Source organism: Sceloporus occidentalis, unplaced genomic scaffold, assembly GCF_023333645.1.
Source record: "Sceloporus occidentalis isolate IW3139 unplaced genomic scaffold, rSceOcc1.0.p SCAF_3, whole genome shotgun sequence".
NCBI classification, from domain to species: domain Eukaryota; kingdom Metazoa; phylum Chordata; class Lepidosauria; order Squamata; family Phrynosomatidae; genus Sceloporus; species Sceloporus occidentalis.
Window position 1 is genome coordinate 38,131,819 of NW_028316983.1, and position 14,381 is coordinate 38,146,199.

The 14,381-nt window shown below is 39.8% G+C and overlaps 1 protein-coding gene across 1 annotated transcript in view; it reads left to right on the forward strand.

The window, feature by feature from the left end:
* Positions 1-14,381, forward strand: part of GGT7 (gamma-glutamyltransferase 7) — a 50,526-nt gene that overhangs the window by 25,080 nt on the left and 11,065 nt on the right. Inside the window, exons 5-13 of the mRNA XM_089514056.1 lie at positions 1,021-1,088; positions 2,763-2,836; positions 5,544-5,740; positions 6,376-6,463; positions 7,112-7,239; positions 9,046-9,134; positions 10,103-10,252; positions 11,865-11,982; positions 14,076-14,213. Coding sequence (XP_089370182.1) covers positions 1,021-1,088; positions 2,763-2,836; positions 5,544-5,740; positions 6,376-6,463; positions 7,112-7,239; positions 9,046-9,134; positions 10,103-10,252; positions 11,865-11,982; positions 14,076-14,213 — 1,050 coding nt within the window. The remainder of the gene's footprint in view (positions 1-1,020; positions 1,089-2,762; positions 2,837-5,543; positions 5,741-6,375; positions 6,464-7,111; positions 7,240-9,045; positions 9,135-10,102; positions 10,253-11,864; positions 11,983-14,075; positions 14,214-14,381) is intronic.

The following is a 14,381-nucleotide window of genomic DNA, read 5'->3' on the forward strand; positions in this document are numbered from 1 at the left end:
TTCCTGAGAGTAAGGGTTGTTCGACAGTGGAACACACTCTTTCCTCAGAGTGTAGTGGAGTCTCCTTCCTTGGAGGTCTTTAAGCAGAGGCTGGGTGGCCATCTGTTGGGGATGCTTTGATTGTGATTTCCTGCATGGCAGAATGGGGTTGGACTGGATGGCCCTTGTGGTCTCTTCCAACTCTATGTTTCTATGATTCTATGAAGGCACACATTACATGCGCACACACACAGGAGGCAAAAGGCTGACAAGCAGCCAAAATGGGGAATTGGGATGACAGCAGAGGACTCTTCTTTTCTAACCGGTTTAAAGAGCTGCTATGGCTGCCGGGGCTCTGCCCTTGGCCCAGTCCCCTCCCTGGCAACTTGCTTTTCTTCGGCTTGAAGAGACCTGCATGGAGCTCCTCCTTCTTCCCAGCCTTGCAAAGGAGATTTGGGATGTAACTGGCAAGGCTCATCTCTCCTCATTTCTCTTTCTCCCGATCCCTCCTTCTTCCCTCCCTTCCCTCCCTCCTCCTTTCCCCCCTCTCTCTCTCACACACCCCCCTTCCCTCACTGCAGTCGCTCGCCTGCTTGCTTTCCTGCCTCCCTGCCTGTCATTCTTTCAGCCAATCAGGAGACGGAGGCGGCCTTGGTGGAATATGTTCTCGGAACGGTTTCAGGAATCGCTGTGCGGTAAAATGCAGTTCTGATCACGGTCTGATCACGTTCTAGTTTACTAATGCAGTAATATCTGTTCCAGGAAAGTTCTCATCACGTGATGATAGGAACGTTCTCAGAACGCAGTGCGATAATCTCCTTTGTTATTTTATATAAAGGACACCATTTTACTATGCCAATGTATTTAATGGGACTTGAGCATCCACTGATTTTGATATCCATGGGGAGTCCTGGAACCAAACCCCAGTGGATATCAAGGGCCCATAGTACTTTATTAAAACTTATACTCTCTTTAATTAGTATGATCTGCACATTGTGGAACTCTGAACTCATTCCTTCATATCCTTTTTTTTTTATCCAGCCTGGTCTCCTGGTTGGTGTTCCAGGCATGATCAAAGGACTCCATGAAGCACATCAATCTTATGGGAGGTAAGAAGGACCTTTTCCATGCATCACTGTTAATTCCATTTGGAAAAGCAAAGCATGCAAGCAATAGTAATGTGCTATGTGCACCTGTCATTTCCTCCATTAATTATACAGGTGGAACTAGTTAGATTCACCACATATTATGTTCTTACGATGTGCCTATAAATAGTTGTATGTGTAAATGAAGTCAGACAGCATAGTATAGTTGTTTGAGTGATGGATTAGGACTCTGGGAGACTTGGGTTCAAATCCGCACTCAACCCTGGAAACCCACATGGTGACCTTGGGCAAATCACACTCTCTCACAGGAGGGCGATGGCAAACTCCCACAGAACAAATCTTGTGAAGAAAACCCCATGATAGGGTTGCTTTGAGGTCAGCAATAATAATAATAATAATAATAATAATAATAATAATAATAATAATAATAAAGATTTATTTCAGGCCCGCCAAATCACGAAGAATCCAACAGTAAAATACATCAAATTACAATAGAGTTATATAAAAAAAATCAAACCCTAGACCTACCCCCCCATTCCCAGTACTAAAACAGAATTAAACAGTAATAGTATAAAAACATTAAAAACATTAAAGACATTAAACAAAAAAAAATAGGCAGAAACATAGGCGGGGAAGAATAGACAGATCAGGGGCAAATATCTCTATATCTGGGGATGGTAACTAAGTTGGAAAGGCCTGCTGGAAGAGATCCGTCTTGAGTGCTTTCTTAAAAGCTGTCAGAGTGGAAATGTGACAGATCTCCTCCGGCAGGTCGTTCCATAGTTTTGGAGCAGTAATAGAAAAGGCCCTCTGGGAAGCTGATGTTACCCTAGATTTTTTTGGCTGTAGTAGATTTCTTCCAGTTCACATTGCACAGGAAGACTGTCAAAAGAAATAGGAATGAACACATCTCCTTTAAAGGCATATACTCAGTGCTAAGCACAGCTCTGTTGCTGTGCAATGTGAGAAGTGGTCTTCAAAATCTCTCTGATAAGAGTTCTGGCTTTTACTAGCTGAGTCACATGCTTTCAGCCTCAGGTGAAGGCAATGGCAAATAGCAATAGCAAGTACATGTTTATACCGCATATCAGCGCACTTAAGCACTTCCTAAGTGGTTTACAAAGTGTAAGCTAATTTCGCCCAACAAGCTGGGTACTTATTTTAGCGACCACGGAAGGATGCAAGCCTGAGTCGAGCTTGAGCCCTTTTGCTGGTATTGAACTCGCAACCTTGTGGTTTGTGAGTGAGTAGCTGCAGTACAGGCATTTAACCACTGCGCCACCAGGGCAAACATTCTCTGAACAAATCTTGCCAAGAAAACCCCATGATGGGTTTGCCTTAGGATCGCCATAAGTCGGAAACAACTTGAAGGTACATAACAACAACAACAACAACAACAACCCTATTCAGCTCACTAGTTTCCCTTCTCAATTAATGATTGACTGGCTGTTGTGCATCTCACGTACAACCCAGCAGAAATAGAGTAACACCATCCTGATTTCCATTTCCAGTGCGGCTTTGCTCAATAACATTTTCCTCATGTTTTATTTATAACTGTTGTATAACTAGCTGATGACTAAATAATAATAATAATAATAATAATAATAATAGTTTTATTTTTACCCTGCCACTCTCTCAAGGAGACAATCGAGTCATGCTATGTTTTTCATTTGATAGGCTGCCATGGAGACAACTACTGGGTCTTGCTGCAGATGTAGCCCAGGATGGATTCAACGTCACACATGATTTAGGTGAGTGGATTCATATATTAACAGGCACAAGGCAGAGATCTATGTGCAAATTGCATCATATTGTTCAATGCTGGCAAAGCCAAAATGGTAAGGTTCAGACTGCACACTCAAATATACATTCTTCCAGAAAGTGACAAATGAAATCTTTGATGGCTCGGTGATCAATGTTATTTTATTGTTTCAGTTGGGATACATTAGGTCAAATATTCTTTTTGTGCCATTTTTCTAGGCAGACTTTCCTTAGCATACTAGCAGAGTTTGGAAGAAACATTTATTCAATCAAAATTAATGAAATTGACTAGTAATTTGAGGAAGACTGATTTGTGAAATGGCCTTTCTCGCAACATGGTTTCTCCAAATCATCTCTGCAAAGGGATCTTATAACACCTATGAGACTGACTGAGAAAAAGAAATTGGTAGCATAAGCTTTCATAAACTTAAGTATTTCATCAGATGTATGGAATGAAGTGTCTAGGAACAGACCTTTATAGCTATGAATAAGCAGGTTCTATGTGTGAATGTGACAGCCAAGGTGACATAGTAGTTTGACTGTTGGACTGTGATTCTGAAGACCAGGGTTTGATTCCCAGCTCAGCCATGAAACCCACTGGATGACCTTGGGCAAGTCACACTCTCTCAGCCTCAGGGGAAAACAATGGCAAACCTCTTCTGAACAAATCTTGCCACAAGACCCCCACGATAGGTTGCCTTAGGGTTGCCATACATCAGAAACAACTTGAAGATATACAACAATAACAACAAACGTGCAATAGCAACAGAAACACAAAACCTGTGTATATGGTGATGAGGTGACAAGTTCAGTTTTAATTATGATTGTTTGGGGACAAAGGGAGGAGGAAAGATGTTGCACAACACCAAGGTGGAGGGAGTTATTATAACATGATGCTGGTTGGGAACCAAAAAAAGATGTGATAAACTAGCATAAAGAGCTCTCATGAACCTAGGGTGTTTAATTAGTATTATAATATGCAGGGGTAGCTGTGTTGGCCAACTGAAATGCACATAATATGTGTAGTAGTGCAGTGTGCCAGGAAACCATTATCTCTGTTCAACCTCATCAGTGGACTGGAGTTTGTGGATACATCCCAATTTTGCTATTTCTCTTTCCAGTCTTTCTTTGTAGTATTTTTGTTCAAGGACCACTGTTTTGAGGTCTAGGATGGAATGCCCAGGAAGGCTGAATTGTTCTGCAACTGGTCTTTGTTTATACCCATTCCTAATTTCTGATTTATGTCCATTTATCTTCTGATGCAGAGATAAGCTTGTCTGCCAAATGTAGAGTGCTGCTGGATATTATTATGGCATATCTCACATTAGAGTATGAGCAAGTGAAAGTACCTCTGATATTGTGGGTGGTGTGATTAGGTCCTGTGATGACATTTCCTGAGTAAATGTATAAGCAGAGTTTGCATCTGGGAATGTGCCAAGGTCTTGTACCTTTTTTTTGTTTTGTTTTTGTGCCAAGGTCTTGTACTCATTTTTGTGACCCTCCCCTCAAATCTGTCATAATCAGAACACACAGCAGACAGCATTTTCCTCGAACACCCTTCCCCAATTTGGCATGATGAGGACACAATGTGGGATGGTTCTGGAGTGGATGCGGGACAGAACCAATGGAGAGGTCTATTTGGACTTTCCTCCCAAATGTAGACGAACTCTGCAAATCCTACTAGGAGCAGCAGCACTTAATCCCACTGTTTTATGGTACTTTTCTTTATCCTCCCTACGAGGTATCCCTCCTTCTTGCATGTGAACAAGGAACCCTGGAATGTGTAGTTCCTGAAGTGATAAACCATGTCAAAAAGGGGGAAACAAGTCCCTGTCTCACACAGTTATAGCTTAACTGTGCAAGCACACTCTCTCTATTCTAGAGAAATATTTTGGATAGGACTGGGCTAGGATGCCCAACAGTTCAAAATGTTGCTTGATATTGCTCTGTTCCAGCTAATCTCTCAAGAATTGGACAACGTATAGATATTTCTTTATATCTAAGTTTCTCCATATATAGTCAGCCATGATCTGTGTATGCTCATTTTTTCCCTTATAGTAATGGTGGCTGTATATGAATAGAATATAGGGGTGTGGTGGTTTAGGGATTAAGATGCTGACTCTGATTATCACAAGGTCAGCAGGTCGGCAGTTTGAGGCCCAAGCACCAAGTGACAGAGTGAGCTTCCATCATTAGTCCTAGCTTCTGTCAACCTAGCAATTCGAAAACATGTAAAAGTGCAAGTAGATAAATAAATACTACTTTGATGGGAAGGTAATAGCATTCCGTGTGCCTTGGCATGCTGGCTACATGACCATGGAGTTGTCTTTGACAATGCTAGCTCTCTTGGCTTAGTAATGGAGATGAGCACCACCCTACAGTCAGACACAACTAGAGAATCACATCAAAGGAGAAGCCTTTACCTTGTAATGGAGAATGTAGCCTGGGCCAGGGCTATCTGGACTTTACTGATCCAGTAAACTCTACTGGGTATTGTGCACCCTTCCCTGCACAAAGGGATGCTGCTAACGATTCTGCAGTTTGAGGGATTCTGGGAATTTTGGTTTCCAAAAAGGAACTTTTCCAAGCTCTGAAATGGGCATGATAAGTATATGATTCTGTAGACTTCTGAATTGATACGAGCATCTGTTTTATTATCACTTATCATTCTCTTATTATCTCCTCTGTTGTCTGCAGCAATGGCTATCAAGGATGTGAAGGAACAGCATAACTACACAGATAGGTTCAGAGAGATTTTCCTTCCAGACGGCCAACCCTTGCTGCCTGGCATGTTTATGAGAAGACCAGATCTGGCTGCTCTTTTACGTTTGCTTGGGTCAGGAGGGGTCTCAGCTTTCTACGGTGGAAATGTGACACAAGAAATTATTTCCGAGGTACGCTTATTCCATTTTTTTCTTTTTTCTTCTCTTCTTTTTTTTTAAAAAACTCTACATTTGATATTAGCATTTATGTCATTTTGATGTCTTTTATACATATTGTGATTTCAAAATTCATAAACATGGCAGTAATAAGATAAAGGTTGAGATTACTGATTGCTCTGCCTCTAATGGCTGATGTAATTGCCAGAGTTGATGACAGTAGGGGATTTGGGAATTATCTTGAAAGATGCATTAGGCTAAATTAGGAGGGGGAAAATATGGCTTTCCAAATATTATTGGACTGCATGACATCTCAGCTGTAGCCAGCAAAACCAATGATGAGACATAAGAAGGAGCTACAGTGCAAGAACTGGGGAGCTGTTTGCTTGCATGGCCTAAGTTTCATCCTTAGTCTTAACCACAGTAGACACACTGAATCAACTGATGAGTGGACAACTGGCCAACACTTTTACTTGCAAAAAAAGTAATAAAGTGTGTGTATTGTGATTTTGGGAATTTTGGAAGTTTTGAGCAATACTTGTCTAGGAAAGCTGTGATTGTTTTGCTCACTGCCTAGCTAAGCCTTAATTTTGTTTTGCACTTCCACAAGATAATGGTCACCTCTTTCATCTTTCTGGTCTTGTACATAGGTCCTTAAATATGGCGGCACCTTGTCCGAGGAAGACTTTAGCAATTACACTGTATTGGTTGAAAATCCAGTCCATACGGTATATCAAGGTATATCCTCTGTGACATTTTTTGGTATCCCTTATGATGAGAAGGTGGTCTCTTATGTCCTCAAGTTTTAGGTATAAATAAGAGAAATGAAACGGGGTTATACCTAGATACTTACAGGGTTTTATTGTGTAGCACGCTTTGGTTTATAAGGACTAATGTCGCTGTTCTATGGATTTTTATGACCAAGAGGTGAAAAACTCAACTTGCCTGTAGCATTTGTCTTATTCCTTTCATTTTATTTACTAGTTTTATACCACCTTTCCACCAATTTGCTCAGCATGTGTTGTTCTTCTCTACCACCATAATCCTGTTAGATAGGTGACATTGAAGAAAAGTAAGAAAATTATTATAGGAACTTCCATCTGAGGATAAGAAGATAAACTTGAAATGGTTCTACTAGCTATTTTCTTGGGAGATTGAGAAGCTAGAAATGATGGAGGAAAGAAGTGAAGTCACCTGGGAATATCAGTTTATGTAGGCAAATCGAACAAGACTAAGAGATGAACATACAAGTGGCTCTAATTGACTTTTCCACCACGATTATTCCATCTAGACAGCCATTCTCCAGTGCAAACATTGTTGCACTTCACACCCATTAATGGCCACAACACCACCCTGACTTTTGTTTTTCCTCTTGAATCTTAACAGGTCATCTCATTCTCAGTCCATCGCCTCCACATATTGGCCCTGCTCTGGTTACTGCTCTCAACATCCTTGAGGGTTTTAACATCACCAGCCAGGTAGCCAGGGAAAATATTCTCTATTGGATAACGGAGGTAAGGCTTGGAATTGGCTTTCCCTGATTTTTGTACAAATAATTTTGTGAGGCTAGGAGAGTTATGTAGGATTGTAAGTAAGCGGGAATTTGCACATCTGTTTAATTAGTTACAGTGAGTGACAACATTTTCTCCATCATGAGTTTTGGGTTACTGCTTGTTACAATTGGAAGAACTACATTATGTTGAAATCCCCCATTGCTATATGTTTTTGTTATGATGACCTTATTGTCAGTTTTTCTCAGCAAGATTTATTTAGACAAGATTTGCCGTTACATTCCTCTCAGGCTAAGAGAATATTACTTGTTCAAGGTCACTTAGTTGTCATCCATGTCTGAGCAGGGATTCAAATCTTGATCTCCTGGAGTCCAAGTCCAACACTCAACCCATGCCACCACACTAGCTCTCTTATTGCTATGTTGTTGTTTTTATGCTTTCATGTTGTTTCTGACTTATGGTGACCCTATGCCAAACCTATCACAGGGTTTTCTACGCTGAAAGGGCATGACTCACCCAAAGTCACCCAGCAGGATTCCATGGCCAAGCGGAGAATTGAACTCCAATCTGCAGAGTCTCAAATCGCTACACCATGCTGGCTCTCCCTATTATTATACTGCCTTGTTAAAAGAAAATTCTGATGAAATTTCCATGTCAATATATCCAGTAAAAAGTATACAATTAAGTATTTCAAGCAGAGGTTTGCACACTCCCATCAGCCCTAACCAGCAGAGTTCTTTCAAGTATGATGGTACTGCACCAATATTTTAAGGAGACAGAGATTCTCCATAGCCGATTAATGTGATCATAACTGATTGGAATTTTGTATACATTTCAGATCTGTGATGGTGGTGGTGCCCTTTATGCAGTTAGAGTCCATGAAGTCTAGGCCTTTGAATCTCATTGACCACTCATTCTTTCTTTTCAATAAGGATAAGGACACTAAAAGTTGTTGTATTCAAAACACTGTCAATGGAGAATATTAAATTTGCCAGGCTTTGCATGGAGATGTTAATAATCTTTTGTTATATGGTTGGTTATATAGGCTTTTTGAAAGAGAAATTTGTGTAATCTAGTTCTTTGCAATCATGTGTTCCCATTTCTGTCTTCATGAAAGATATGGTAATTATTTGGCATGTATTAATGGTTTGAGTGTTGGACTACAACTCTGGAAACCAGGGTTTGATTCCCAGCTTGGCCATGAAACCTACTGGGTGACCTTGGGAAAGTCACATGCTCAGGGGGAAGCCATGGCAAACCTCCTCTGAACAAATCTTGCTAAGAAAACCTCATGATAAGTTCACCTTAAGATCACTTTAAGTCAGAAATATCTTGAAGGCACACAACACACATTAAGCTAAAAGCACCTCCTTGTGGTTTCTCACTTCTACTGCTTGTAAATGGTGCTCATCATTTCATCTTTTGTACGGATTTTAAAAATTAAGTCCCTACTTCTTCCAGTCATTTATAGTTTGGTCCTCCAATGTATTGTTAGAAATTCAGCCATCATGGGGTGGCAAGGGAATACTTTCTGTCCTGAGATCCAAAGATGTGGCTGATGTCTTGTATAGCTTGCTATTAGTTTATTTAAAAAACAAACAAACCCCAAAGCAATACTGGAAGTCATGGGATACACAAATTGTCCTTTCAAAAAATGGAGTGAGAGGAGCATGAAGGCTAGACTGAAGGAAGTTGCATCATCATTTGCCACAGGATGATTTACCACAGAAATGCCTCACACCGTTCTTTCAATCAAAAGAGAATACATTCCTATTCTGGTTTCATTTTCTTCTTTTGTATTCAATATAGACATTGAAAGTAGTTCTGGCACTAGCTAGCAGCTTGGGAGACCCTTTCTATGATGCATCTGTTTCTCACAGTGTGGAAGACATGATGAGGTAAATGTATCAAGTACAACCATTTTTCATGTTGGCATCTTTGATATCATGTAGTTCAGGGAAGGTTAACTTCTAAAGATTGAATGGCCCAGAGGCCGAACCTCTCTGCTGCCAGCCCTGTAACAGACTTTAACAATTCAGAAAACAAATAGACAAGACAAGACAAAAACATGGATATATTACCTTTTTTAGGACAATAACTGCCAGAATCTTCTAGCCAGCATGGCACATAGGTGTGCTGTCTGGGAATTTTAGGCATTAGAGTCCAAAAAGATAACTTTTTCAAGATTTAGTTTGAAGTCATTGACAAGCTGATGGGTATGAGGATTTGTGCATCTTGACAGGTGAGTGGGAACCAACGTTGAGTTCTAGTCATCTTTGACTTTTTCTAAGATGCTCCAGTTCATTCTCCTTTCTTTTCCCTTTCCCTTTCCCCATCCCATTTTCTTTTTTTGTTTTCTCTCCAGAGTAAAATACCATTTTGTGCCCACTGAGTGTACTCAGTCGCCACTGGATTTTGCTGGGGTGGGGGGTGGGGAGGGCCTTCCCTTAATGTTTTCCTCCCCAAAGGTCATTTTGTTCTTCTGTTAATTTTGAGGGTCTGTTGTAAACTGGTATTTTATATAAATTTCAGGTTGCTTTTGATTGCACAAATTTGATAAGGGATTCATGCTGGTTGGAAAGTACCTCATGAATATGACTGCAGTGACACATAGCACATTTATTTATTTGCTTATTTCCTAGATTTATGCCCTTTGCTGTTATGGTAGAGTTTTCTAGGCTGTTTGCATTAAAATGCAAAATATAAAATAAGAAAAATATAAACAAACAGTGACAAAACCTATCAGTTAAAATTCAAGAAAAAGTGCATACACTTTTATTGACTTATTTGGGGAATGAATTTTTAAAATGTAGCAATTTTCCCTTATTCTGATCTGTTTTAAAACTCCTCTTTTCTGTCAATGTAGTAAATCCAAGGCAAACTTCCTGCGTCAACAGATTGATTCCCAGCCTTTCCCTTCTGAGCTTCACATCCCATATTTTCCCATGGAAAGTGGACCTTCTGCTAGCCAAGTTCTTGTCATGGGACCAGATGACTACATTGTTGCTGTTGTAAGGTAACCAACCCTGCACCACACCCTTTTATTTACTAAAGTTCAGAAGGGACCATACTGGGAAAGATAATTCCTGTTTCTAAATACCAATTAACAGGGCCAGTCCTACCATTAGACAGAGTGAGAAAGTGGCCCAAGGCAGCAAATTTGGATAGAACTCATAAAAATAACATTTCTTATTTATTTAAAAACTTATATTTTGTTGTTGGGTTTTGTACCTTCCAATTACGATGACCCTAAGGTTAATCTTATCACAGGGTTTTCTTGGCAAGATTTGCTCAGAGGTTTGCCTTTGACTTTCTCTGAGGGTGAGAGAGTGTGACTTGCCCAAGGTCGCTTAGTGGGTCTCCGTGAATTGAAAGCTTGGTCTCAGAGTCCAGTGCTCAAACCAGTAGACCATACTGGCTCTCTATAACATATTACTGGGAGGAATTTCTGCAGGAAGACTGCAGGAATTTCTGCCTCAGTAACTTGGTGTGATAGCACTAAATATTAGAGGGAAAATATGACATGGCTCAACTATTCGTGTTGTTCCTTATGCTGCTGCCACATGCTCTGCTGTGGGTGCTGAGATGACAGTGAGCAGAACAGAAGAAGGGTATGCTGAGTAGTTTGTACTGTTTGTTTTTGTTTAAAATTAACTAAAAGAGACCAGTTATGTCTGAGAAACATAAAAAGGAAGAAGAAAGGGAGGGGGGGGGGTTGAAGAAAAGCATTGTATATTCATGCAATTTCTTTAACTGTGATTACAGTGGTAACAGTAATGCTATGAAAACATTTATTTCTGCATTACCTTTTAATAGTATGATAGTTCTGGCTTTGTGACCAACATTTCTGGTCTTGGTTTTCCAAACAATATACATTACCCCAGCCTTTACCTGCCTTTCTCCCCCTGCTTTGCACATGGATTTTTATGTTATATTTTAAAAATTCTTCCAGAATCTTGCAATGACAAGATCAGGCTGGTAATAATGAGATTCTTTGGGCAACTCATTTCTGATTCAGGATTCTAGAATTCCATGTTGTTGTTTTAAGTTTTAGAGTCAGTGGTTCTGTAGATAGCAGCACACTCTTTTGTCCAGAATCAATAGAACCTGGGAAAATCTTCACTAAACTGGATGCTTCATGACATAACAGAAGCAGGGAGTTAAGTTTTCAAGACTGGTTCAGGACATGCCCAATCTCACGACGTCGACTGCACAGTCTCACTACTCTAGCACTAAAGCAATTCACATTTGCATAATTGTGTGAATGTAACAATATTGGCGGTTATTGACAGGTTTCTCTCATTAATGTGAAACTGCACAATAGTAACAATAGGATAACTGGTCAGCAATGAATGAGTGCTGACGTTGTGTGAAAATGGGAGGAATCACATGTTGTGATTCCACTCCACTTCCATCACTAGTGCCTCATGCATTAATGTTCTAACACAGCTACTTCTTTGAAAAGTATTCCAAGAAATAGAAATTCAAGTTACATTTTAAAATAATAGTAAATACTTTGGGATAGAAACTATAAATTGTTATTTTTTTAAAGTTGAACTTTCTAAGTTTCTGTCCAGGAAAGACATTGAAAGATTCTGAGTCTCATCAAGTTTTGCATTTCTCTTCAGTTCCTTGAACCGTCCATTTGGAAGTGGAATAATGACTTCTTCTGGAATTCTTCTAAACAGTCAGATGCTGGATTTTTCTTGGATGAATGAAACAGAGGATCATTCCTCTCCAGGCTTGGTAATAAATTATGAAATCAATCTGACATGCATAATGCAAAGAGAAATAACTATGTAAATATGATACAACCTATTAATGAAGTGTGAGTGTAGCCAAGATAATTTAGGTTTAGGAGCCTCTAATTTTCTCTGATGTATATGGTTTTAGACCATTTACATTTTTAAAAATCACATTAATATATGAGAAACTGAGTTGGATCTAACCTTTTTGGTGGCTGCTCCTAGGCTTTGGAACTCTGTTCGTAAGGATGTCCTGTCACTGACAAATGAAAACTTTTCTATCTGAGAGTCCTTTAGGAACTGACTGCAAGGTGGCTTTTTAAAATAGTGTGTCTTGCTGACTTCTATATTTTGTCTTTTAGGGATTTGCTTTAATAATAATTAAAGCATTATCCTCCTCATTCCCAATCCTTTTTCACAGGGTACCTTAAGGGCTGTAGTTTAAGCAAGTGCAGTAAAGTTCTCTAGCAGAGGATCCAACTGGACAGAACCAAATCCTCTGCTAGATACCAAACAAATGGTATCAAATTGCTGAAACTATGCAGTTTAGACATACTCTAATTCAAGAGCAGATGTACTGAAATCAATGGGGCAAATTCTAATTTAAATCCCACTGATGTCAGTAAGTCTGTTCTGAGAGTGACTGGATGGAACTTATTACTTTTAGCTGGACTGTTTGACCTTTTCAAATTTTGTAGCTGCTACCTCCTTTGAAGAGAATAAAATGGTTTTTATAGGGCCTTACAGCCCTTTTACCAGCAAATCCTTGTTGGATTAGGTGTACAAAAAGTGAGCTGAAATGTTTAGTAAAATGTGTAGCAGAATCTTTCGCGTAACAGTATATCTCAAAATGCAAGTACATTTATGTTTTGACCCACATGCATCCAAAGTGAAAAATTGTATCTCTAATTTGAAAACACTAATTGAGGAAGAACCATTATTCAAGCATTTTGTTGCCTCTCCTAAATAAGAACAGAAGTGACACACTAAAGGAGCCCAAATAAAATTAAATCCAATACCGCCTAGTGCCTAGACAGTGTAATAACACTGTCCATACACTCCCAGATCATAAAACAGTGTTACCATTTTTGGACCAACCAAAATACACAAAATGCACATTGCAAGCTTTCTAAGCTTCACTTGCTTCTTCATCAGGCATAGCTGTTGAAAACTGTACTTTGCTACAAGGCCAACACAGCTAGCCTTCGATATACCTTCCCAGAGTGTATCTGCAATAAATAAAAGTTTAAATTTCATATTACTTTAGTTGTTCTAGCTCCATCCAACAGAATCCTGGAATTTGTAGTTTTGTGAGCTATTTAGAATTCTCTGCTTCATGTACTCCCCTGAACTACATACCCCAGGAATCCTTAGGATCGAGCCATGACAATTAAATTGGTATAAAACTGATATATATAGTTCAGATAGATCTCAGGTCATTCCACTTAGAAATCAAAGGATACTACTTTGTGCACATTCCTTGTTCAGCTGAGAAAAAGGTCAGTCTGTGACTGAGCCCTGTCTTAACCTGAAAACCATCTTCAGCCCATAGCCAATCTTCCAGTGGACACTGTATTTATTCTGTAAAGAGCCTTGGAGTTCCTGCAGTGAAAGCAGAAATAAAGAATTTTGTGGCATATTAAAAGATGAGATTTTATTTGATACCTGCTTTTGTGGACTTCATCAGGTGCCATTAAGATACCGTAAAACTCATTATTTTTGTGGCAACAGGCAAACAGATGTTCTCAGTGAAGTTTGTTAAAGCTAGTACAAAGTGATGCTATCTGAGGAGGGTCTGTGAACAATGTCCCGTTCCAGCCTTATTCAGCCTAGTGCTCTCTATATGTGTGGGACCATAACTTCCATCATCCCCAGACAACATAGCTGTTGGCTGAGTGGTGGGGATGATGGGAGTTTTAGTCCAACACATCTGGAGGGTGCCAAGTAGAGAAAGCTGCCTTATTCACAGCATGTTCTAGTACTCAGGTGACCATGTTTTCATAAAGTTAATGCACAGGAGCAAAAACCTGGATCAGGAAGAGGGCTCCCTGTTGATATATTTAATAATTTTTGGACATTCTTGTTTTCCTGCAGAGGAATTATATACAGCCAGGAAAAAGGCCTTTGTCTTTCTTACTGCCTACTGTTGTTCGGCCATCAGAAGGAATGTGTGGAACCTACCTTTGTCTGGGAGCCAATGGTGGAGACAGAGCTTTGAGCAGCATTACACAGGTTAGTTCTGAGCACTGCAGTAAGCCTGCAGGCTTTTCCTGGCCCTGCTCTAAAATGAAGTGCCCTGCACCAAGTGGCATAATGACCATGAGAGGGGGATTAGAAGAAGGCAAGAACTGGCACCTGAATGTGCAAAAAAGCAAGATGTCTTAAAAGATTGTTGGCCTA